General features: G+C 45.1%; 1 protein-coding gene across 1 annotated transcript in view; it reads right to left on the reverse strand.

Moving 5' to 3' along the window:
- Positions 1-27,074, reverse strand: part of MAML3 (mastermind like transcriptional coactivator 3) — a gene marked incomplete at its 5' end in the record, with an annotated part of 201,904 nt that extends 174,830 nt beyond the window's left edge. The window contains 1 exon segment of the mRNA XM_031062601.1: positions 27,030-27,074. Within this exon segment, the coding sequence (XP_030918461.1) occupies positions 27,030-27,074 (45 nt within the window).
- Positions 27,075-27,472: the final 398 nt, after the last annotated feature.

Genomic DNA, 27,472 nt, shown 5'->3' on the forward strand with positions numbered 1-27,472 from the left:
TCCCTCTATTTATACCCTGGACCCTGCTTTGTCTTTGTGTTTGGCCCCTGGACCCCTTCAGCGTTGTGTGGAATAAAGCACGGTGGAACTCCATGCCTGGACCCTCCCGTGTCTTCGCTGCCGAGCTGCTGTGCGTGTGTCTGTCTGTCTGTGTCTGTGTGTCTGCGTCTGTGTGTCTGTGCTGGTGCCCTCCTGGCTCCTACCCGCTGGCACAAGACACTCTCAGGGAAGGTTGCATCCACCACCACCACAGACCCAGCAGTGCTGCTCCACTGACAAAGCAATGCTAAGAGGAGCAAAGGCTTGGTTGTGTCATTGAAATTAATAGTTATGACTTGCTGGATGTGCAATGAAAAGATCTCCTGAAACAGAGGGACTCAGCTATGGTTTCACCCTGGGAGCAGCTGCACTGCAGTCTGGAACCTGTGCATGTTCTGATGCTCTGATGTGCTCGTCTGTGGGGGCTTGTGCACACACAGGAGAAGGAAGAGATCCTTAAACATCGAGATGGCAAAACAAAAGCTGGGTGCCAACACAGCTGTGAGGGTGGTCAGGCACTTGAAGAGGTTGCCCAGAGAAGCTGTAGGTGGCCCATCCCTGGAACTGTTCAAGGCCAGGTTGAATGGGGCTCTGAGCAACTGGTTTAGGCAGAGGGGTCCCTGCCCATGGCAGGGAAGTTGGAACTCGATCTTTAAAGGTTCCTGTCAACCCAAACTGTTCCATGACCCTCTGGAAAAAGAGGGAGGCTACACAGAAGCACACTGTGGCACAGCACACAGACCACCAACTGCAGTGTTTCATCTACAGTGGCACAGTGGCAGCATGACACATGTTATCATGACTGTGGTGATAAAAATACACCTAGAGGATACATAAGTTATGTCATGCTGTCTGCAATCTCTGCAGGCCCAGTAACTAAGCAAGACCTAAACCTTTGCATTCCTCATTAGGGTAGTACAAATCTATTAACTTTGCTTGGACCGACAAGGGTCCGAATTTAACCCATTGTTTCTGAGCTGGCTTTTTTTCCCCAGTGCTGACAGAAGTCACACATTATTATCCCCCACAGGGTACCAACAGCCAATTAAACACCTAGAGGAACCCATTATTAATGATCCAGCTCTTCATTCCTCCCAACCTGTGGGAACTGAAATAGTTCCATCTTTGCTTTGTATGTTAAAAAAAAGAAGTTGATTTTCATTCACACCTCTGCCATTTCACCTGTAGCACCCTTTTGCTTTCTCTCCCTGCCCTGTGCCACTGGGGCTATGTCTGCATGACTCCCTCCAATCCACTACACAAAAATGGAATCAAAACAAAGCAAAACTGAAATGGAGGCAGCAAAATGCTTTCCAGGTAGCCCCAGGTGTTTCACTAATATAATACACACCTTGCCTCCAGTTTTTCTACTTCAGCCTCATTCAACTAAGCATCCCTATTAGGACACAATCCAAAGAAGTGCTTAAATGCCTATTTAAATACAGATGGTTTAAACACTTTTCTGAATTAAACCCTTTAACTGTCAGATCTTCAGAACAGAAAGAATGCTTTAACTTTGGCTTACAGAGAATTGAAAAATCAGATAGAAGAATGCTCTTCCTGGCTGCATTGGTGGCTTGCTGACAACATACACAAAACCAGAAATATTTTCTCACTTCCTCTTAACTTTGTGCATTGGATCTTAAAGAAGATGCAGACAACAGAAAACACTTACAAATCTCATCAGACAGACCACTAGGCATGTGCTCAGAGAAAATCCGTGGAGCTGCCATTTCTGGGAGGGAATTACAATCATTCAATGTCAGAGTTTTCACTTGTACAACAGGAAAAGTGCTGCTCAATTCTTCCTAGGAGACATTAATATGATTTGTTGCCTATCCAGGGCCTTGAGATAAAGGGTCCTTTTTACTCCAGTATTAAAATAACCAGGATCCCTTTTTTTTCCCCCAGAACTGCAAGTCTCTTACTGTGGGTGGACCACCTCATCCTGACAATAGCTGAATGCAGCTTCCACCAGAGTCTGTGAGAAGCACTCCTACAGAAGGCAAAGGGGACACCACAAACCAACCACACATGATCCAGAAGGGCTTCATGGACCCTGCAGTGCTTCCAAGCCTCCCTGCTTTCAAGAGGTGGTGTGCCCAGCTCAGCATTTTCTGAGTTAGGAGCTGCATTTTCCCTCCCTTTCCTTTCAATCGTTTAATTAAATCTTTTGTGAAACAATAACAAACACCAACACCCCTCCCACACTCTCATGTTCCATTTCCATGGCAGAAAGCACAGCACCTTTTGCTCAGGCAGCCTCCTCCCTCCCAGCTGTGCACCAAGTGAACTGAAATCCATGGATGTGGCAAGGCCACAGGGAGTATGTGAGTATCATAGAGTCCTGAGCACACACAGGACTCTGATTGTGGCAGCATGTTTTGTGTAGTTTTAATGACGCACAGCCCTGCCAGCTTCCCCCCTCCCACCCCCCAAAGCTTTACGTAGGAGGCAGAGTTATATAATAAAATTTCTGTTTCTGCAGCACTTGCCCCATATCAACACAGAAATGCAGGCTTTATTATTCTTCCCAACTGGCAGGCACTGAATTACAAGTGTTTTAACCCTCTTTGCACTAAACCCTCCAATTGATTTCTGACTCAAAACAGTGGGAGAAACAGCCACTGATCATTTCTGCTCTCTCCACTTGTGAGGCTGATTCTTGCCCTTTGAGATCATTTTTATCAGCTCATAAACACCTGCTTATTAAGGATCAAATTTACTTCCTGGGGAAACTTCTACCCCCGTGCTTTAGTTGCATCCAGGACTAATGTGGCTCAGCCTTAGGACAGAACTATTTGACCTGGTTTTACATCGTGGCTGCATTGAGAAAGATGGAGCTCGTGCTGCAAAAGGGCAAAGGTACAGCTGAGGGGAGCATTGGGCTGCTCTGCCAGCCGCAGGCTCTCTGTAAAGCCAGGACTGCAGGAATGAGATGAGTACTGAAAGGGGAACCAAGGGTAACCCCTTTGATAGCTTGGCCACATGCTGGCAGGACAAATCTCCCCTTGCAGCAAGGAGCCGAGTTTCTAGTCACTGTTTCTGCATACAGGGCCACCAATTTGCTTTTCAGGACCCTGCTTTCTGTTACTCAGGGGTGCAGGCATTTTGGATAAGCTGTTAAGCCACACGAGGACTGAAATCTCACTGAGAGACAATTAATTGGCCAACACCACTTACTGGTGTCTCTTCCACCAAGTCAAGGAGGGGCCTGTCTGTTGTGGAAGACTCGTCCACACCAAGACAGCAAGACCATGATCACCCAGAAAGACAAGGCCTCTTACATTCCCAGAATTACACTTTTCCAGCCAAAGCATTAAGGACACTAAGAGGAAGGTTTCTGAAGCAGATGCCGTTCAGCTTACATGGGAGTGTTCTGAACAGGGAAGCATTTACAGTTAATTAACAAATAACCCCTCTTGGAGTACCAGAGCTCCCACAGATGATTTGGAAAGGGATCAGATACTTGGGAACATGCACACTACTGGCACAGTCCCAAGCAAGATCATGTCCTGACGTGTCCTCTAGTGCCTGGCACCAGTGACCAAAACAGAGCCCAGGAGAGCTGGGCAAGGAGGCCCATGTGCACTCAGCACAGCAGGGCAAGGCAGCCCATGGCTGCCCAGCACAGCTTCCCTCCCCGTGCCACAGAGCACAGCCTTTTGCAGGATGTCCTGGAGCCCCAGCTCCTCCATGCCTAGGAAAGTAAATGGCCACCTGAGCTGCATCACACCTGACACCCACACTTCCAAATCTCCTTCCTACAGGGTGAAGGCTCCCAGGGCCTTCCCTGCACCTTTCCTTGTTGTGGCAATTCCTCCAGGTCAGTGAGCAAGGGGAGCAGGGCTTGGTCCCTCAGTGAAGTACTTCTGCAGAGAAAAGGAGCCACCAGCAGGGGCATGCCCAGGAACAGAACCTGAATTCTGCAGGCTTCAGAGCAGCATGAAGCCCTGGCATTGAGCATCTGTGTATCATTCCCACAATTATAATTCTCAGCAGCTTTCTCACCAGAGAACACAGCTGTCACCACTTTAACTGTGTTTGTTCATCAGCACTGACTGACCTTCATTCACAATCTCCCTGAGCAAGTATTCCCAGCTAGCTGCTGTGGTGGCCTTGAAACACCCAGCAGCCTAATTCTGGGACACAGATACCTCTCGAGCCATTTACTCATGGAGCTGTGAGCACCATACATAATCTTTCCAATAATCTGCACTGAGTGAGGCCTGCTGAGTCACTATCTTGATTTTCCTGTAGGCATAAATTTTCACAGCCCACCACGAGTGCAGTGTAAGCAGTTCCACGGCAGTGCAGGCCAAAAGAATAACCTTAACATGAAGGGATGAGGGGTGCTTTATCATCATGACCTGGCTCCCTAAAACAAGGAAGAATTGAAGATAAAACCACCTTCCCCCACCCACAGTGAGTGATCTGGTCAGTGTTGCTGCCTCCAGCAGCTGTCCTCCAGGAGGGCTAATGGGGAGCAGGATCCCTTGTTGGTTAGTCGTGTCCCTTTGTGCTGCTAGTTAATGAGCTGTCATCTGCTCCTCCTGGATCGTGTGCTATAAATACACCTTGTGCTTTTGTCAGCAACCTAAGCTAACAAAGTTTTCCACAGCACAGAACTCCAAAGAAATTCTGCATCCTCAAATAAAGTTATAGGTGGAGTTGCAAAATCTTCTGCTCACCTCTGATGATTTGGTCTGGTTACCTAAAAATGTTTAATTAGGGAAAGGAAACATTTTTAAACTTATGAAGATTAATTCTGCCTTTTCTCATACCACAGCTTCCCTTATAAACACCCATTTAAATAAAAGGTGTTGGGCTTTTTTCATCCCTGAGTCGTGCCACAAGAAACAGTGTGAATCTGGGGAACAGACAGCAGAAGAAATGATGATCTGACCTTTGCCTATGAAACAGCTTGGGAGGCATGGGGGGAAGTTCAAGAAGGTTCTTCCTCCTGTGGAGCGTCAGGCAGCCACAGGAATGTACCTCTAGGAACAGGCTGGCTGGATAGACTGGATAGAACAAGTTCAGAGCAGTGCTGCAGCTTGCTCTGCACCACGTCAGGAGGAGAGAGGGAGAGGGAGGGACAGTTTGGGGTACAGAGAATTTGGGGTAGCAGGTGATGTGGGGCTGCTCATTGCACCCTCCCATCAGCAGGACAGTGATGGGGCTTGCAAAGGAAGGGGCACAGCTGCAGAGAGCAGTGCCACAGTTTGTTTTGGTAGCTGCTGTGTCTCAAACCTGTGCGCTGGAGTGCTGGTTTTTTGCTGCCAGGGCTTGGCTGTGGTCAGGAAGGAGCTTGGGTAGGGCTGGGATCAGGCTGAGACATGAAGCTGTGTCCCTCAGCAAGCAGGGCTGGGATAGCAACGTTTCCACTTTCTAATGATAAGTCTTAGGAACTCTGGGTAACAGCAAGATCACTGCGTGGGTGGATTTATGTTGAAATTAACTTATGTTTAATCACATACAGCACAGAGCTGGTTTTCTGTCTGCTTTAACAGGGTCTGTTTCCTCCAAGGACGGTACTTGCCTGGACTTGAACAGTAATTCAGATTAAGGTAGGATGCGAAACTAAAGCACAGCTGTTGATCCTGAAGAACTGCAACTGTGGGTATCCCCTTCTGGAACAAGAGCATCTGGATCCCATTTGGTTTAGCTTAGCTAAAAGGATGACAGCATAAGTCACACTTCTGAGGGATCCCCAAAACCATCAATTGGCTAAATTCTTATTAACAGATATAATTTGTGTCACATACAGTTAATTAACTCAGGTTTTTTTTTTCAATTTGAAGCAGTATTTTAAAAATACTTTGCTACTCTTAACATTTTACCGTAGCTGTTCAGATTTACTTTGCGGGGGGTTTGTTTGTTTTCGGTTTGGTTTTGCTGTTGTTGTTTTTTTGTTTTGGGGTTTTTTTGATTGTCCAAACATATAGAAGGCAGTAGAGAGCAGGTAAGGAATACTGAGTCTCTTACAGAAGAGAGGAGACATTATCTGAACTTTCTATACTGTTGTGCTTTTTATATGGGATATGCATAGAAGAGAGAAACAAACACAATATATTTTTATTATCTTAGTTCTTCCTGTGCTGAAAGCAAATCTAGTAGTTCAAATATTTTTTCTTTAAATTTACAAATGTTTAAGATCTGATAAAATAGCATATATGTGTAGTTGTAAGCAATACATAATTTTTTCTTTAAAAAGGATGACAAAGTTTTGTATTGTAAACATATTTGTGTGCAAATATATTTATCCTTCCATAGTTAATCTACAGGAGAGAAGAAGGGAACATATGTAATAAACACAACTGTAATCAGCATAAAATAAAGGGAAGACAAATAAAAGTGCCTTAGAAATGCTGCTGGTGACAGTGCGCTCTTACAGATTTTTCCATGCTTTTCTTGCAGGTTAGATTATAATTGTTCTCTCAGCATATTCAGGAAGCCTGGACCAAACTCCCCCTCTGTATAATTCCACCTGGACCGATCAGGATGAATTTAGCCTAGTGCTTCAAAATCACACGTGGTTTCTTTCTCAGATAAAGCAGAATATATATTACGAAACTGAGGAATAAGAGCATAACTAAGGGACCCAAAAAACAAAGCATCTCATCTTTCTGACTTTATTCAGGCAAAACTCTAACACAGTAGTACCTCAAGGTAGTGAGCTTTTCCCCTTTTTAAGATCCATGCTGTATGCTTCTTTTTTTTCTGTTTAACACTTGCTATTCTTACAATTAACATCTATAGCTCTATAAGGGAAACACATTAGAGAAGAAAAGTTTCTGGCTGTTTGACACAGTGAAGTTGTTGATTCACAACTTTTATAACTGCAGCCACACTGCAGAGACATCCAGCCACAACGCAGTGACACTACAGAACACAGATTGGCTGGCAATCTTGGGCAGGTGCTGGCTCCAAAACAGCTTTTACTACTTATTTTGACTATTCCTTTTTCAAAATACAGTTCACAAGTTTTCATGTCAACTATGTCCTCTCTAAAGACTGTGGTTTTCACCTTGTTTTATCTTCTCTGTTTGTCTTATTTACTTAACATGGCTCTGGCTTCACTTTTTCTATAATCATAGAATCATTTACGTCAGAAAAAGATCATCTTACATAGCTGGAGTTTACTAATTTACCAGAACTGCAAAAATTTAAAAAGCCTATAAGTATCAGAACTATCTTTGCAGTTGTGTGAAGATAACCTACTGACAGGAATGTGTTTAAAACTAAAAAAAGAAAAAAAAATCAAAAGGAAAACAACAAAATCCCCAAACCACTCATTAAACATTTTACAGACTCCAAAAGAATTGTTCAATTAAGAATAGAAAGGTGCCCCACGCCCTTTATTTTTAAAATTGTGCCTGATGTAAAACCAGATAATGAAAAAACATAAAAATGAAAGATAGTGATCAGGTTTTTAAGAAGTGATGGTGAAATAAACATCTCTCCTGAAAACTTCTTTTCCCCAAGTAATTTCTTTTCAGGGCAATGTAACATTTTCCCCTCCTACCGTGCAAAGAAAATACACCCGTTCAAACTCACACATAAAAAATTCTCAGTGCAGGAATCACGATGACAACTGAGACCGCAGGAGGAGAGCGGTGACACAGAGGGGACACAGAGAAAAGGACTTGGGGTGATGACTGCTCTTTGCTAGGGTGTGAGCTAAGGGGCCACCTTTGCTTGTCTGGGCTGGGGGGGATAAAGCCACACATCGACACAAATTTCTGCTGGTGCTGTGACAGACAGCAGGGCAGAGAGGCACCAGCTCTGCCTCAGGCACATCCCCACCCTCAGCGGGAAGGGGAGTAACACCGTAATGCTTCTGGCTCGCTGCAAGTGCACACCACATTCTGGCAGGTCAGATTTCACCCCTGCTCCGTAAACAGGGCCTGTGTTTGCCATTTCACCCGCACTGAAGCCTGCACCACAGCAATGCATTCTGCAGCCCCAGAGGCGGGCAGCATGCCCTTCCCACCCTAATGGACAGAGCATAGCATGAGCATAAAAAGCCCTTCTGGAACGGGGCTCAAGTTTGTTTAATCTATCACTCCTTCAATCAGACTCACATTTCCCACACTAACCTTCCCCTAGTTTACTGCCACGTGCCTTTCTGGAAAAAGGGAAGTTTGACTGTGAAGGGCCGCTCTAAAATATCTAAGGGGGTAGGAAAGTTACAGCAGAAGCCATCTCAACAAAGGGCTCAACTGAAGTGACTGCTCCCATGGGGGAAAAAATAGCCTGAGAGTAGCTGTCCAATGAGGTTTGCTGCATGAGCATAAGGAACAGGCCGGGAAGCTGCAGAATGTCTCCTTTAAATTCAAGAGTGTGCATGAAAACAGCCTCTGAATGCATCAGCTTTTCACATCTGGAGGCGTGCCTTCAGTCGTGCACCAGCCCACACGTCTCCACTTCTTCACCAAAGAAAAAAGTGTATCCAGGGGCATGCAGGTATCCAGGGAAGCCCACAGTTAAAGGGAAAATAATGCATGTGCACTTCCAGATAAAATCTGACTACTGGATTTCAGCATCTTGCATGTTTTCCCGAGAACTACTCCCAAGCTGTGAAAATTCTCTAGTTTTTGGAACAACTCTTTTGTACATGAGAATGTACAGCACAGAGGAGTATGGATGAATATTTAGATGAGATGTAAAGCCCTGCTTAGGGCACAAAACCCCTTAACTCACAGGTACCAAAAAGAGGAGCTCCCAAATTCCCTTTCCACCGACTGTCTCTCACTGCTCCCAGCCACAAAGATTACTGTGCGTTGCCCTGATCCTTGTCGTATCTGCCAGTGAACCATTTGAATATGCTAAAAGGGTACAAAGCATAGGGGCTGGGCAGCAGGAAGGCTACATGTATTTCCCGTGGTTTAGGAGTTTAAATAAACAAAATAAACAAAAATAATCTCCTGAGACAGCCTAACAATTGACAAAACAGCGAGGAAGTAGACACCAGAAACTAAAAATTGCGGGTAGCAGAAGTCACACATAGAAAAGTATTTCTTCTCTTTCCAGGTTTTGCAGCAAGCTATCCTGAGCCTTTTGGCAAAGGTTTGAGACCAACAGGGAAAAGCTGCTTGCTGTGCAACTGCAGAAAACTGGGCAACTGTGGGTGCAGACCAAAACTAGGAATGGGCTCAACCAGGGATTAAAACAAGTGAATAGACTGCAGATTCCTTTTGCTGTCCTTCGAATCGTTTCCAAACATGAAGGTCTTTGCTTGAGGAATTTCCCTGGCCACTGATTCTCAGAAACTGGAATGCTTAAAGGCAAGATATAAGGAGCACTGCTCTCTGCCCTCTTGGGACCTGCTAATGCTTGCCACCAAAAATCAGCAGGTTAAATACAACTTGGCATGAAACCATCCCAGAAGACACTGCCTTTAACTGGTTCTGGCCCAACCAGTAAGGCCAACTTGTTCTGTTTCCAGAACGTGGCTGTTCTCCAAGCATGGCTTAGAGCTGGACACAACCCCTGCTGACCTCTTCATGCAAAGTTGACTATTTCACCATTGAGCCTTTTTCACGTGACCATGCCACAAACACTTGAACACATTGTCAAATATTTATTATATGCCCAGGTTTGTGTTATCTTTGGGCACCACCGAAGTCCTTACGCTCCAGGAGAGGTCTCCTCACGCCGAGGGTTCAGTCGGACTAAGCACTTTGAAAACTCCTCTTGGAAGGCTTCCCAGTCCATCTGTGTACACTTGATTGACCAAACCAATGTTGTATCCCTTTTAAGGGGTGGTAATCAAGCTGCTTAGCCTCTCTCCTGGACCATCAGTGCTGTATCCTTCCCTACAGCAGCATGACCCCCGAGGTGCTCTGCTCGTAACATCCTCCTGCTATGGCAAACCAGCCTTCTCCCCTGGTACAAATTTGCAATTTCTCTGCTTCCTATTTAAGACAGTTATTAAACCTGCAGTGTGACTGTAAGACTCACCCTTCATTACCAGCTTTCCCTAACAGCCTCCTCTGAAAAACTTCAACTAAAGCCTTTCAGGAGTGTAAATAAGTTACAGTAAATCTAACATTTCTCCCATTGTGCACTACCTTAACTTTTTGAAAGAATTCTAATATATTAGAGGAAGTTTACACTTAGAGAAAGTTATGCTGGTTTGCACCTCAGGTACTTTATAATGGCATCTATAATGACTTTCTCAACAATTTTCTTAGGCACTTAAATGAGGGTCATGAGTTTATAATTCCCTGGATCACCCTTATCATCTCTCCCACCTTAATAAAAAGAGCACTGGCAATCTTCCAGATTCTTATTATAGCGGTAACTATAAATTAAATCACATTTATTTTGGGGTTGTTTTTTCCTAGGAGGTAATTCAGCTAATACTAAAGAAATAACTGCTGACTTAATAGATTAATGTAGTTCAAATATTATAGCATTAATATTCTCTATATTTACATGTACATGTCAGTCAATCCCAAACTGCTTTAACAACAAAGCCACAATTTTTATCTCCATTTAGAAGACCAGGAAGATGAAGCACAGACAAGGGCATTACAGGGCAAAGTTACAGGCAGAGGCCAAGTCCCATATTTGTATCACTGCCCACTAAATCATGAGATTCAATGAGGATTTATTAAGTATAAAAGTATCTCTACTCCTGCCAACTCTTTACCAAAAGGTAATGTTAAGCACACCAGGTATTCCAGTGTAAAAAGTATTTTATATTCTAATTTTCTCTTCTTAATTATCCCTTGAGCCTCTAGAGCTATTCAGGCTCATCAGCTATCTAGTGGATTTCTAATATAATTCTGGAAGAAAATTACTCTATATATATATGTATGTATGTATATATGTATTTGTCCTTTTAACTTCCTTTCATTCATCTTGGTCTCTAGCTTTCCTACAAAAGCATACACTTCACTACTTGCGTGACTCATACTGAGCTTATTTTCCCCTCACCAACAATTTCCCTGCTCTACATTAATATTTGTCTCTTCTCATTTAAGCATCTTTTTCCTTTCCTCATACCCCTTTCTCTCCCATTACACTATAAAAATAAGCATCATCATTCTGTTTGACTCTTCTGTTTGTATAAGCACCTAATCACATTCAGTAGCACCAAGCTGATGGATTCAGAGACACCCTGCAGTCATCAGTTCCATGCAGTAAACAATTAGGTTCTTACTTTTTGTCAGGACCAGATCCTCAAAATGGGCTAAAATGGAGGTGTTCAGTGCAGCCAAAGCCTAGGAGTGAAATCAGTCTCCCTGTATTAAGTCAAAGGAGTACTCCACCTTGTTTCAGGCTCTTTTTAATTAGTTTCCTCAGTCTTCTTTTCTGATGACAACCTGATGATTCTTTCATTCCTCTTTCCTGAAAAAAGCACTTCCTTGATGCTAGGTATCCCATTAACATTCACAACTTCAGCGTACATAGTGTCTGTGACCTAAAAGAATCCCAAGGAGCTTTGGAAACCCTACACAGTCTCACTGACTGAAGGAACTCATCCACGGATGGGAGGAGGATGTGCAGCAGCTGTTTATCAGCACATGGAAACATGGAGCACAACAGGAAGAATGCTGCAGATTGACAATGTAGTGAGAAGTTAGGTGAGCAAAATATAATTCTCCCACCTGGAATTGCGTTAGACATTACTGTTAACACCCTTTTTGTAGGAAAAGTGTCATGGGATAACTACTAGTAACATTTTGCAAATTCTCAATTAAACACTTCATCCAAAATACAACAGCAGCACGAAACAAGGAATACATTTCAGTGGGCCCCTATCAGACAGGACTGCAGAGCTGCCATGGTCCTGTGGCCAGTGCACAGGGTCCCAGGGATGCCAGCCTGGTCAGGGAGAGAGAAACAGCAATCCTTCCTCACAGTGGCTTGTGAGAATTTTAGGGAGTTGTGGGAATGTGATAACTTGTTAGCAAAAACAATTTACAGGTAGTGATTTTCCACTTTGTTTTCCTGTTCTTCTCAAAGACGGTGTGTGAGAAAGATGTTTTTTACTAACTAGCCAATCAAGTGGAATGTAAGGTATCAGTCTGTATAAACCAAGGAATCCTTTGTAGTAAAGGTTCTTTTTCTGCCCTTGCACTTGGGTCTCCTGTCTGTCCTTGTGTCATTCTTGGCTCAAGGGTGACACACACTTTTGGCTTACTTGGGACATCTAACCAAATTATTTGTCCCATGGACAGCTGTGTGTCTTATAGCCAATCCTGGCTTGTAACAACCTCCCCATTTTTAGGCTGGCAGACACCAGATTCAGTATTCCTAAGAGATCAGGCTGCAAACCATGGATTCAAAAGCTACCACGAGAGCTCTGCCACCTAGACAGTGGAAGTCAGCAGCAGCTCAGGGTGGTATCTCCACCAGTTACCCTAATGTAGGTCACCTCTACTTACGTGTCAGACCACTAGGCTGTGTAAGTAATGCTGCTGAAGTTTTTTCAAGCTGCAGATCAGCCCTAGGTCAGGAGCATGCAAGAGCAGTTCTGTTCTGCTCCATCCTGTACCTTTCTAAAAGCAGACATTTCATGTAAGCTGTCTTTTCCCTTTACACCTCATCATGCAGCTGGGCCTGGAACCAAGGCATTTAAGCTGTAGGTACCTCAGTGTCACGCTTTGTAGGAGTCATACTTTTCAGTGAAATTACCACCTTTTCCTCTCCCTCTACAATCAGGCATGTTAGTGTCTCCCACCAAACAATGACCTGCCCAGTCTAGTAACTTAAAAGATGAGGGAGCATTTCACAGCACAGTGCAACCACATTCTTTTAGGAGGATGACTACTGGAAGACATAAAACAAGCTGCTGAAAGGGGCCAGATATATTTACTCCTAGAAGGAAAACAGCTTTCCTTTTGAATATTTCAGAAAACGAAAACCAACCCCATTTGAAAACACTGTTTGTCCTTACCCACTCCTACGAGCCATGTCCTCTGTCATTTACAACCTGTTTACATTAGTGGGCAGATGGAGCCATTACTGCCCTTCTGGCTGATTTTCCCAGCCCTTTAAACCCTTCTTGAGCTGCTGCACTTGCTATCACTGCTTTGATCCAGAGACTGACAGCACACTACTTACTGCTGCAGCTTTACAATCTATCCTGGAATTTTTATTCCTGCCATTTCTCTGCTTTATAGGCCTTCAAGCTGAAACACTCTGCAAAGGAGCTCCTGGAATCTTTTATGTACTGCATTACCTTTCCATGGGTGAAAGCAACCTGTGTTTTCTCTGGAGTTTGTTATCTGTCAGCATTACAATATTCATTGCCCACACTGTGCCTCAGACATGCCAGGCCAGTCTGTGCTGTCATAGCATCAAGATCTGACTCTTTGGACTCTCTTCTTCTCAGTCTTTAAAATTCAAAAGAAGGAAGTTTCGGTTGTCACTTACAAATGTTATTGAATTAACTACTTTCACCAATTAATACTGCAAGTCAGGGTGGAAACACAACAAGGAAGCCCAGTCAGAGTCTTCCAAACTATGGCTAGTGTTGAATTTCAAGCTGTAAGAAATAATTTTAAAATTAAGGATAAATTATGTATAGAATGAAAAATAACTATTCAGTATAATAAATGTGTATATTATCTATCCATTTAAGTTATTGCTACCAGTATTTTCTTCAGATGTGAAGGAAGTATGTAATCCCCTAAGCTGGTCAGTGTGAAATGTACATTTTTAATTTGTAAGCATATCAGGAATCCTAAATCCTATTTCCAACTCAAGCTAATATTGCATCTAGCTTGTATTACTCCTCTCCTTGCAGCTTCTACCTTAAAAAAAAAGGCAGCTAGTCAATCTTAGGAGACGACGTGACAGACGAGACACATTTCAATAGGATTTAACAATAAACAGCCACCTCAACAAAGAGCAGCCTTCCCCCGCCTCCCCACTAGAGCAGCATCAGACAGAAGCCAAGTGAGACATGTTAGCAGAGAGGCACTCCAATTAACGTGTTACAGCTCCTCTGAAGCACTGACCGAAGGCTGCTGCTGCTGGGGAAGCTGGGCGTGCAGAACAGTAATTGTTGCTGAAGCGCTTCCCTGCCCGCAGCCCGGCGCCCTTCCAGCCGGGTTTATCTCCATTACTGCTGTCCTTTGTGTTTCACCGTGTGCCATCAGGGCACAGGCACCGGCCGTGGTGGCACACGGCAAGGCCAAGCTGCTCCTCAGGCCCGCTGAAGCTACGCCGTGGCCTTGGGGACACGCCATGGCCTGGGGGACACCGTGTGTGTCGCCGGCCGGGGGCTGTGCACAAATCACCAGCGGGACGGGGCTGCTGTGCAACTGCCTTGGATGGTTCATTTTCCAGCATCGCTCTCATTACATGGCTGTGACAATGGGAAGATGCCAGCAGCTCACATCCCAGGCAGCAGACCAAGAACTCAATGTTACAACTCACTTTAAAAGTTTTTTGACCATTCACACAAAGCAAAAGCACATTGACAGTAGTTCTATCCAACCACTATAAGCACACGTACCTTTGGTTAAAACAATGCCTGATTATTTCAAATGCAATACCTGCTTGTGAGCCTTAAAACACAATGCACAGCGCTCCATTATTAAGCTTAGAACTTCCTAATATCTTGCTAGATAAACTTTTCTGCAGCTTAGAGAGTTATTCTAGACAAGCATTAATACACAGATCATTGTTCTATTTGCCCTTGCTTTTCTACAGTTTAAATAATTTTTCTGCTGACCTATCTCATGGTTGCTGCTTAGCTCTAATCACAGTTCTGCTGTCTCTGGGGCCTGCCTTTTGCAGCTTTCCCAAAACCCTCTGATTTTGTGGATTCCCACGTTCCCCCTCTCTGTTCACTCAGGGGGCACTCAGGGAACCACCATGGCCAGGGATGGGAAAGGCATCCCAAGCCCAGCTGAGAGCCTGCAGGAGGCCACAGAGGAGATTTTCAGGAGGAAGTCAGGCACGAAGGACACACACTGGGTACCAATGGTGCACGTTTTGTTTCTGATGCATCTCCTGATATTCCGTCATCCCCGGTTGCATTTTCTAATCCAAATCCACTAGCACTTCAAAGCTGCACAGCAGGCAGAGTTGGTGCACTTTAGTGTGACTATTCTTTAGTTCTTCACACAGAATGGTAAAGTTGGAGAGGGCCACTGGAGGTCTAGTCCAACCTCCCTGCTTGAGCAGGCTCCCCAAAAATTCATTAACTCAGGGTTGTGTCCAAATGAATTTTTAATATCTCCTGGGAAGGAGATTCCATAACCTCTCTGGCAGCCTGTTCCAGAGCTTGGTTTCATGCACAGTAAAGAACTTCTTCCTCATGTTCAGGTGGAACTTTCTGGATTTTTTTTCTTTTTTTTTCCACCTTGTTTTACTGCTGCCCTGCTGCCTCTCATCCTACTGCCCAGCACCACCAAGAAGAGCCTGGTCCATCCTCTTGACACACCCTCTGCAGGTATTTATAGGCATTGATAAGATTCCCTTCCTCAGTCTTCTCCAGGTTAAACTGGCCCAGCTCCCTCAGCCTTTCCTCCAGAAGAGGAATGCTCCAGCCCCATAATCACCCTCACAGCCCTTCACGAGCCCCATTTCTCTGGTACTGAGGGCCCAAAAACTGACCACAGTGCTCCATGTGAGGTGTCACCAGGGTGTGAGCACAGAGCACCGGTATTTGTACTCTTGTAGCAGCTGCACCTTGGGGCCCACAATGCTGCATGGTTATACCTGTGCACTTGAGCAGCTTGAAGATACTGGGCTGGTCCAGGAGGAACCCGGATCAAACAAGGATTCTCAGCTTCTCAGGCAGGGAATGGTCACAATACAGACTGGTGGGGTGCCATTACCTGACTGCACGGAGCTGGGAGTGGATGCGAGAGGGCCTAGGAGGACTGTGGGAAAGCTGGAGTTCCAGAGCACAACTGCTACTCTGTGGAGGTGAGAGGAAAACATAGCACCACCCACAGCTGCTCATTTACTGCTTTGCTTCCTAAGCAGCGCAGCTAGGACAATAAAACATAAAAGTTCATCATTACGTAATGGATTCCCTTCATCGAAGGGTTGAAGCCTGCCTATTTGCTAAGTATCACAACAAAAATTTACCACCAGTTTTAGAGGTGTATCAGCTCTTTAAACAATCCATTTACTTAATAGTATTTGGAGCTCAGGGATCACTCTTCCTCGCTGACAGAGAAGTCTGTGGTGCCTGCATTTGTCAGCCTGCTCTGTGACATCTCATCACCACACGAGGTGCAGCAGAGACCTGCGACAGGGAAGAGCTGCTTCAGCTAGATCTAATTCAACCCGGCCTCTGCCACTGAAAACAGTATTTCTTCTGATATCTGCAGTCAAAAAGAATCAGGGGTACAGAACCATCAGTTTTATTTACTGGCAGGATGCATTTCCATGGGTTGTTCCGTGAAAGAACGAATTTTAAAAAATTCTGTGGGCAACTCAGACTGGCCACCCATTGCCCCAATGGAGTGGGATACAAACAGCCAGCAAGTGTGGAACAAATGCCACCTCCTACTTGGGAGTGTGGCAGGGAAAGGCTGCTTGTCACTGATGAGCTGCAATCAGAGGCTGTGAACTATCCTCAGCATATCTGAGAAGCATTTTTGCTCCATGCTAACCAAGGAAAACCAGAGATCAAGTCAAACCAAAACAAAACACACTCCTTGGCTTTTCTTCTTAATTAGCCACCAGAAAAGGATTGGAAGACTAGGATTTGCTGGGACACCTGGATTGCCACTTAAGTTTAAAAAAGCACCAGCACATAAAGCTCACATAGAGCTTATTTTCCCCTGTCATCATGACCTCTCTCATTGGAAAAAAATAAAGGATGTTTAAACAAATAAGCTAAAGCAGCTTCTAAAAAGTAGGCAGAGACTGGACTATGGTTAATTGAAGGCCAACAGAACGGTAATTTGCCCTTTTTTTTGTTTCTTTCTAATTGTTTCTAATTGGGCTTTTTTGGCTGACTGTGTATTTGAAATCCTCTGAATTAATAAGCTGATCAGTTACTGGCTCCCTATCTGCTAACCTGAGCCAGAAAATCTGCTCTTTTCTCTTTTGTCTCCAAGCCAAAAGAATTTTGTACGGGAAATAAGTCTTCTCCCTCTCCCTGCACCGAGTCACAGCACAATGGTAATTTGAAAACCTCCTATTTATCACCAGGAACAAAAATGCTAAGCCGGGTAGCAAAGAAGAGTTTGAAACAGGCTCCCCAGAGCAAAAACTCCCACCACTACACAACTACTGACTGAGGCATTCTGCCTCTGAACACCACCATGGCACACACAGGGCAATCCTTCTGTTTCAGTTCATACTGGCTTGACTGGCCTCGTGGGCTCCTGTAATTCTGTATTATTTATGGGTTTTTCCTGCTACAAAATATAACAGCCTTTTGTTACTTGGCTTACCAATCTGGTTCTGCCAAACTCGAAATCTGCATTTACAAAGTAGGCATTTTTTTCTGCACTTTTAAAAGTGGAACTGTGATCCAGGCATTGGATATGTTGGGTTGGAAAGAAGTTCCACAGAGGGAATTTCTTCAGACAAGCTGAATGACAGCTGGGGAAGAATGGTCCGCTGGAATCATCCGGAATGAATTCACTGACTGTCACTGCTGCCTCCAGTGACACAGCCAGGACAGTGGCTAAAGACTGAGGGTGGCTCCTCAGTGCTGTGACTAAGGAGAGATGACTTCCCCAAGGCCCCACCTCAAGTCTATTCTAACTCTGCCTTTAGCAACTGGTTGAGCCAGCTGTCTTCAAAGGATTTCAGCCATGGAGGGCCCAGCAGAGCAGCTGAATTAGTGCATATTTGTGGAAGCCTTTGTCACGTTTTTATAGAGCTTTGGCTAAAACCTGCTGCTGCTCCTCATTTTGGTGTCCCTGTCACCACAAACTGAAGGATGTCCATGCTCCCATCCTCCACAGAGATGCTGCTTCCCTAAGAACACACAGTATCTGCACTTCGTGTTCCAGCAGGTATGAAGCACTCTCCACATGCAATTTTCCAGAAGGGTGTCTCAGTTTGAGACAAGTTAGGAGCAAACGTCCTGAAATCTCCTGAACATCTCCTCTAAAGAAGGCAGGTTTTGTTACTCCCCCACCAATACAAAAAGAATTCCTCAGAGGAAAGTAAAAAAACCCATTTAACAAGTAGAGTGCATGGAGTGTACAGGGAAAAATAATTAAAAAAAAAACAACATTTTTATATAATATTTAAACCTTCTTGCTGCAGAGGAAGCTGGTGGATTTTAGAGTCCTGCTGGGCTCCTCCCAAGGTCCAGAGCTGGGATGTGGCATCCCAGGGCTTCCCTGCTGGGCTGCAGCATGGGGCTTCTGGTGATGCTCTGCTGTTTGGACTGGAGCAAAGCTGAACAGCTCCAGCAGCAGCCACAGTGTTAGGAAAATCTTCTTGCCTCAGCCAACAAAAAAGAAGCTAGCTAAAAGCAAAGAATTTTACTCTCCCTCTCTCTGCTGAGAAAGAGCAGAAGAGTATCTGTGTGTGAACACAGACTGCCAAAAGTATTGCCCAGCTTCCCCTGGGCCTAGCTGAAAGTTACAGGACCCATTTCTGGGCATACAGCAGACCATAGGGAATAAAGTATCATAACATCAGCCCAGGACAAAGCATTTTAGATCTTCTCTAACTCATTGTTTTGGTGATCATCACCACCATCCTCACATGCCCAGTACCGTCTCATACTGAACTTGTACAGGATTATGCTATCTGAACACCAGAGAGAATCAACAAGAGACAGAATTGGTGCACTGATTGGGTTGGGACTGTACATGGGGTCCTCCCAACTGTGACAGACTAGAACCTTTGGCTGAGTGGCAGTAATTGTTTCAAGTGTTAAACTACAAGAAGCAAGAAAAATGGCACTGAAATCCTGGACCTCTTTGAAACAGGACACAGAGTACACCAGCTTCTTTTCTGCCTGCCCCACGTCCCCAGGCAAATACAATGAGTCAAACAGTATGAAAAAACAGCTCTAAGATTGAGAGTGCATACAGCCATCCAGAGGTTCTCAATAAGGAAAGCACAGGCAGAACTGCAACAAATAGCTGCATTTGTTTTTTAACCCACAGAGGACAAGAAAACTTCTTTTTTGGGACTGAGATTGTGTTTCATCAGAGGCAGAGCTCTCTTGTGCATGCATGTGCATATATCATCCGAAACAGCTGAGAGTGTATAAATTTCAGGTGCTCTCCTAATGGTCAGTCAGTTTAATTAACAGCAATCTTTAATTGCTACAGCAGGCAGAAGCAACCTGGCTATAATTTACATCTTGACAAGCCTTCAGCTAGATTTCCAGAGGCCAAAAGCACTCACTGATCTCAGAACTTAAATGAAGTTTGGGTGCTTGGCTTTGGAATCAGGACTGGTGATCTCTTTTGCCCTCTTTCTTCCTTTCTTTCTCTCCTTTTCATCTGATCCCTTCATCCAAAACTGCTGCACGTTTATATCTGCTGTATGTTTATATAGTAGGGCAGGGATTAATGCATCAATTGCTATGCCAAGAGTGTAATTTACTAATAAAACTGTGAGTTTCTGTGGATCCTCTGGCTTCTGTTCTTCCTTTTGACCGTGAGCACTTATGAATCTTGTGTGCTCGCTTCCCTTAAAGGTGTGACATCACATTTTTGGTGTCACAGGCAGGATGCTGTGGTTGAAAGAATTTGTTTGGGATGCCATCACTGTACCCCTGAGCTCTGGCAGGGCATGCTGGAAGTGATCTATTGGTTGTTAGCAGCCAGGAGGGATGCAGCAGCTGCAAGCCAAGACTGCCCTAGAAGCGTCAGTGCTTGACTGCTCCCTGATTCTGGAAAAGTTGAGAGACTATAATGCCTTCCCGATTCCCCTGGGCACAGAACAGCCTAAGGAAAATTGGCATAATCCTGACATGGTGGTTAAATGCATAAATGTGGTGTTAAGAGGACAAAAGGTAAAAAAGAGGAAAGGTAAAGCAATTTTATATGCAGTTTTGGGAGTGGCTCTTACTGCTGCCCAAAAGGAAAGGTATAGCAACAAAGGAGCAGAGGGGGAAAATGACTGGATGTCTGCAGGATCTGCTGAAAAGATTGCAGGACCAGTTAAACGAGAAGAGGGAAAGCAGGCTTTGGGAGAAAAATGTTGTTTTTTACTGAGTGTGAGCATACTAGGAGGCTTTGGGATGTGGATAAGAGAATATTATAGGAGGAATTGCAGGATTTAGAATTTGGACCATTTGCAGAAACACCATCTCGTATCACTGATTCTTTTGTAAATAATGCAGAAGTTGGAAGAGTACACAGGCCTGTTTTTCTGACAAAGCGAGATGTAACGCTTGCATTGTCATCTGATGATGAGGAAGTCCCATTAGGACCCCTAATTAAAACTGAAACCACAGACAATGGTCAGGGTCAGCAAACTGCTACCCAAACAGTGCTGTATACATAGATACCAGAGTTCCAGAAAAAATATAGCAGAGTTGCATGGTATGGAAATGTATGGGCTGATCCTGACAGCACTGAACAGGGAAAGATGATTCCTTATCTCCAAGTCTCCCTGGGCCTCCACCCCAGAGTAGAGAGGAAAAAAAAAAAATCACACAAAAAATTACCCTTCCCCCTCCCCCTCCATTTTATTTGATTCAGGTGGCTGATTTGCCAAGAGCATTATGGCCACAAGCCAGATGGGATGGAAGTCGGGCAAGTGGAATCCTATTGCAGTGCATACATTCAGATTCCAGTAGGTTCTTGTCAACAAATAATAACATTTCTAATAGTAACTCAAATTCAGAGAGCATCCCATTTGTGGAGGCAGCTTGAACCACAGGAGACCCTCCCAAAAAGGTGGGGGAAGCAGCAACAGCAGTACAGCAACCACTTCATGAAGCAGAAGTTGAGATCCCACCTGAGGAATGTCAAGGCCAAACTGGCCCTGACAGACCAAAGAGATCTTTACAATTCAACTCAACTACTATTTAAAGAGACAGATGTTCTGAGTGGAGAAAAAGAGTTTTGTCATCAGCTTGAGCCAGTAAACACTTGAGCCACAACTTGAGCCACAGACAAACCCCACCAGGACTTGTATGTTTTCTCATCCCAGGAACGATACCGGGAATTATGTCAGCATATCCCCACTGAAGATCAAGATAACCATGGAAGGACTGCTCATCCTTCTTGCAGGAGCAATGACTGCCAGCAGGAACCAAATCTGGTTCACACACCAACAAGCTGAACCCACAGAGTGGAGATTCTGTTCTTTGCTTACGGTAACAACAGTACATTCTGCACCATGCATTTCTCAGCTGTGGGGCCCATTTACTGTGGCATTTGTAAAGGAAGGACAGGAAAGTAATTTACCCACTGAAATTCAAAAGGTAGGCCTGGGACAACGCACCCATATTTGGAAGGGAATTCCACTCTTGGCGGTAACTAATTCATTTCACTTACGACTCCACCAAGAGTAAAGCCAAAATTTTTGTTTTAACAATATGCAGTGCTTTGTACATACTGCATACCCAATCATTGTGTCAAGATTAAACCCCAACAGAGCTGTGCTCTATTCCCTGGAGCAGAGAGTAAGGGCCCAGTGGAATGGATGTGTCTGCAAAAGAACCCTTTGAGATTTTATTCTTGTAGATGACCCTGTTGTAGATACAAGTAATCACTCACATTTTGTCTGTAACTGTGTTGAAATTATGGGATCTGATTTTAGTTATTGAGCTTCTGTTATATCTTATCAAGTGTTATGATTTAACACTGATGTAAGACCTACACCCTACCCCTGTTGGAATAAATCTCAGCTTGCTAAAGCTGCTACTGAAGCAAGCACAAGAAAATGGACCAAAGACTCATTACTGCTCCTCATGATGTAAAAGAAATCCACGTGATGGAATGGGTGAAAAAGGATGGGGAACAACACTGGTGGGACATGTTATTTGGATGGCTGCCAGCAGCAGCAGGAGTTTTTAACAAGGTGTTGCATCCTGTGGTTGTTCTTTTAATAGTAACCTTTCTGCCTTTCCTTTTGATGATTGCCTTTTACATCAAGTTGTGAAGGATTATAGAGAGATTACCCCCAAAAAGTTGAGACAGAGGGGGAAATGCATTCTATCAGCTTTCTCATCTTTTCCCTTTTCGAAGAATGGTTCACCAAGTCCATATGGATGTTTGTGCCACAGTGTGGTGTAGAATCCCAGAAGACAAGGGGCTGATGTGTATGTCTCAAATACCAAGAGCTGGATGGTTGCAGAGCTGACCAAGGGTTGCTGGTAATGACACACCATGAAACAGAACAAGATGGGGCTGGGGAATGGGCCCGTGCAGAGGCAGGGCAGCACTTCTCCAGGATAAGCATCCCTGTTCTAGCTCCTGGAGATAAGCACCACACGGTGCTGCACAGGTGCACGAATGAGGCCGAGAAAAGGACATTGAGTGTATGTCAGGGACTGAAATGCTTCGTGCCTTAAACATTGTTGTGAAGTTTTGCCCATTCTAGCAAAAACTACATAAAGAAGCTACAACCACAGAAGCCTCCCTGAAGAGACTGCGAGTTGAGCTGCCTGGATAAGATAAAGGCAACACTATTGTTTCATCATCTCAGGTCTAGGGAGAAACAAACAAAGCTGAAGGAGAGGAATGTGTCCACAAGAGAACCAAACACAGCAGAGATTCTTCCCTGGCTAAATTTGGGGTGTGAGAGACCACAACCCACAGAAGCCAGGCTTACTGCCCCCGAAATGAGGAGGGGAGGAGATTTCAGGTGTAACCTCTGGTCAGAGGCAGTGAACACCCAGCCTCCCTTACACAAACCAGCCCAGCTGTGAAACCCCCAGTCCTATGGCCACATCCACAGGCCACTCATGTGAGAGGCAGCTGAGGGGATGGGTTAACCCATCAAAGGCCCCCCAAAGTGCTCCCGAGGCCGTACAGCCACAGGACTGACTGCAGGGATGCCACAAACCCAGAGTCTGTGTAAGGGACAAGGGCAAACTCCCCCTCAGGGAGGTGCCTGGGTTTTCCCATCTGGCCTGGGCATCTATTAACCCATCAGATTCGGTGCTTTTCAAGGGACCATTACCACCAAGAAGCCCAGCTGGAAAGGATCAATGGAACATCATCAGGATCCATGGGTGGCGATATTTTCCTTATTCTATATTGCTCTCTTTCTGTCCCCCCACCACCTCTTTCTCCTATTTCTTTCTCTTCCTTTCACTCTCCTTTGTATCGCTCACCTTCTCATATTTACTTTTAAATAAAATCCATGCTGTTGTCACTGGCATGTGGTCTCATTTGCACCTTAATTTGGGCAGAGGCATTTCTAAGAACTTTAATGACTGGATTGTGACAGTGGGGAGGGGGGAAGAGGGGAAGGGGGTCAAGAGCACCCAAGACCCCAAAGCTCCCCAACTCATTTGCAGGAAGGACTAGAGGAATGGACTGCACATGGTAACTAACTTGCAGAAAAAGGTATCCCCATCAAGCCTGGGCAGGTTGTGGTCCCTCACTGCAAAGGTGTTCAGTTCAAGCAGTACTTGTTACACAGAGCAGATGAAACACTTCTTCTGTCTCAATAGTTATGGAATACTAATAAATGAATGAGAGATGCCTTCATAACTCTAAGTCCCATAAGCAAAGAAGTACTCCACTGTACACTGTAAACTCAAATAAAAGAAAATTAAGGATGTGAAGTCAAACCATGGAAAAGGATGAAAAAGGCAATTTTTTTGCCAGCTCATACAATACTTGGCTACCAAATCTGTGAAGTAGTAATAGCACCATGTACACCTCTTTAAAGCTCCTGTTTCTCCCAAATGTACAACTCAGAGAATGCTCCTGCTTCTCATCATCCATTTCCCTTTCCAAAAGGTACTCAGGAAAATTATTTTTTCCTAGCAAACAGAAGCTCATAAGAACTTCCAAATCAACCATATACACTACCCCACTTGCTTTTATTACAGAAGAACAATTCCAACACTGATACACTACTATATTTCATTCTGTAATTTTCAAACCTGCATGTCTGAATGTTTGCTTCCAGAAGTTCCCAGAAGTGTACTTCAGCACTTAAAAGAAGCTATTTGGATGGAAAAAGTATCCTCCACTTTAGAAGTGGGGAGAGGCAACCAAGAGCAGCATTCCTTTCTGCTGCCTTGCCAAACAGGCACCATCACTCCACCCATCCTTAGTGCACTGCAAAGGGGCTCTGTTAGGTTCTGCACTGATGGTTTTACTGCCTCACAGATTACATTCACTTCTCCAGGAAGCTGCTTCTCTTCACAGTCAAGGTTCTTCATAGCCTCTCTTTGTCTCTCCCAAATCACATTTAGACTTCCACCACTGATCAGCCCATGGCACACACTGACCCCTCTCTACTGTTAAACTGTCAAATTTCTTCATGCTCCCCCATAAACTCTCATAATTGCCCAGTTCCTCCAATGCTGGGATGCAGAATCTAGTGAGAGACCACTGCTATCATGTTAGTTAACATCCAGCCACAGCCATTTTGCTTTCTGCCTGCTGTCCATCTGGGATCTGTTCTTACACCTGGAACACAGCTTTCTGTCAGTACAGCACCTGACAAAAGAGGGCTGTGGCCTTTGGCTGAGCTCTGGATACTCCGGTATACAAGAAACTAAAGAGCACCAGCAACAGGGAAACTGCAGAAAGGTTTAACAGATTTGACCACTTACAAGACTAACCCATGGGAGCACATACCAGTCCCTTTACAAGTGCTGACCTCCATCAAAAGTAGTTGCACAAATCACCACTATCAACATCACCTCCTCTGCTCCTCGGGCAGAGGCTTTTTTACCTATCTGTGCTTTAGCAACAGGATGAGAGGACACAGCCTTCAGCTGCACCAGGTGAGGTCTAGGTTGGATGTTAGAAAGAATTTAGTCGCAGAAAGGGTGAACACTGGAATGCACTGCCAGGGAGGCGGTGGAATCACTGTCCCTGGAGGTGTTTAAGGGAGGACTGGACCTGGCAGTCAGCACCATGGCCTGGTTGACAAGGTGGTGTTAGGTCTTAGGTTGGACTCAATGATCTCAGAGGTCTTTTCCAATCTAATTGATTCCATTACTGCTAGAAGGAATCAAAAACCCCTCTGCTGCTGGAGTTCTTTACCCTGGCCCCTGAGGGCAGGCATGCTTTCTTCTTCAGCACATTTATTATTGTCTCTACTGTGCATGGGCATTTCCGGGCAGACAGAGAGGAAGAGTTGCTCTCACTGGTGAGAAGAGGAAGAGTTGCTCTCACCAAGGGCATGTGGAGTACCCACGAAGCTGGTGTGACAGTCATGGCCTGATACAGCCCCAGCTTTGGGATGTGCTTTCAAAGAGAGCTGAACCTCTGAGACACAGAATGTCTGTCAGTCCTGAGAATGGACTATGCAATATTCCATCTTCACTGCAATTTTCACCCATCCTAAAGTCACAATTAATCACCACAGCTACAGCTTCTTGGTGACATGTGAAAAGTTTTGGCTTTTTTCTGTCTGTTCCAGGCACATGTTGATCAGCCAAATAATGCTCATGTGAAAGCACAAGCCCTGGTCCCCTTTGTTTTGTGCCACAGCTGCACTCGAACCGAGAGCTTGTCAGTGTTGGCATCACTGGCAGAACAAAGGAGACAAAGGCTGACACGGGACAGGGAGACTGTTAGGCTCCTAGAGAGCAGCAACATTAGAAAAGACAAAAAATTAAATAAAAAGCAAACTCTAGGAAAGGACACACCTGGACCAGAAGCAATTTTTAAAGGAGGAAGCTCTGCCCATCTGCCACGTGTGGAGGGCTCACCATTCATAAACCCAGCCCTTCCTTACAGTTTTGTGCAAGAGAGCATGGGTTTGGTGAGCAGAGGGATCCAGAGAGCCATTTCCTATGCCACTACAGCCATAGCACTGCTTTATCTCTTTGCCTGCACTGCCTTATCTCCTTGTAAACAAGCTCAACTAGGCTGGGCTAAGCGTGCAGGAAAGTACACTAACCATGAGTGGATTTAAGGCTCTTGGCACCAGACACAGCCACTTGGTTTAAGTGGCACGTGTCTCAGTGCTGAGGCTCATGCTAAGCAGCTGCAAATGGATGTGGCAGGCACGCTCCACTCTGCACAGAGTTCAGTGCAGGAAACTGTGTGAGCTCCAGTGCTGAAACACAGGAAATCTGAGAGCTAAAAATGCACCCTGGGGAATGAAATCTCTGCTCCTCGCCCCCATCTGCAACTCCGGAGTGCCCAGAGTGGCCTTTGTGTAGCCTCACCTCCAAACATGCCCTGACCTGCACTTATTTCCAGCCCTACCTAACAGGGAGGGACATTGCCATGGACACAAAATCCCTGCTCACAAACTAAGGATATCCAGAGAGGACACAAAAGGCCGTGTCTCCATCCCTGCTCACAAACTAAGGATATCCAGAGAGGACACAAAAGGCTGTGCTTCCATCCCTGCTCACAAACTAAGAATATCCAGAGCGGACAGATGCGCCACTTCACTCTCTCCCTTTGCACAGCTTGAGAGCCCAAACTTCCTTCTACCCACCCCATTTAAAGAAGTGCATTGCTGCATTTATTTGTTAGTGCAGCAAGAGACATCCTTGTCGGCAGCCCTGAAGCTGTGCCAGTGACTCCTGCAGATGCCATTGTTCTCAGCCATAGGATTTCATTCCATAAAGCCTGCCCAGCGAAGGGGGGACAGGAAGGAGGGGGAGGAGGAAAGGGGGGAGCCTTTTCCCACAGAGGGGAAAAGAAACCCTCCGAGATCCAAAATAAATGATTCCCGATTCACAGGGAGGCACGCAGCGCAGCTCACACCCAAACAGAGACACCCCTCTGTGGCAGACTAGCGTCCCGATGATTGCTGGCTTTGTTGTTCCAGCAGGGAACTCCCCCGCCCCGCTCCGTGGGCTCTCGGCGGCACTTCCAGCCCTCGCCTTGCCGCTCCCTTCCCCGCAGGAGCAGCGGGAGCGGCCGGAGCAGCTGCGCAGCAGCTGGAGAGGGAAACGCCTCGGCGCGCAGCATCCTTCTACTCACCCCACAAACAACCCGCTCCGACTCAAGGGGCTGGCAGAGAACAAGGTTTCACAGGAACATGCTTCCTGTGCGTTAGCAGAGCAAACGGCGTGGCACAAAACTCAGGATACGCCACCATATGGCTTCTGCCATTTTATTTTTGTTAATAATGTCAAACAACATGCACCGTGGTAGCTGCAACAACCACAATGCCCCTACAGCCTGTTTGTGCCAGGATTAAAGTGGTTTCTTATTAATTATTTAGGTACAGCATTGTATTTAAAAAACCCTGAGGATGGAATAACATTATTCTTATTTAGTTCTTTTTCACCTAGAGTATGATTAAACTGTTCAAAAGTCAGAAGTCCCAATTTTTTCAGCAAAACTGGGAAAAACATCACTTACCCAAAAAAACCAGTAAGCATTATTTAGGCAACCTAGTAAAAATACCTGTTAAAAGGCAT

Source organism: Geospiza fortis, unplaced genomic scaffold (assembly GCF_000277835.1).
Source record: "Geospiza fortis unplaced genomic scaffold, GeoFor_1.0 scaffold35, whole genome shotgun sequence".
NCBI lineage: Eukaryota > Metazoa > Chordata > Aves > Passeriformes > Thraupidae > Geospiza > Geospiza fortis.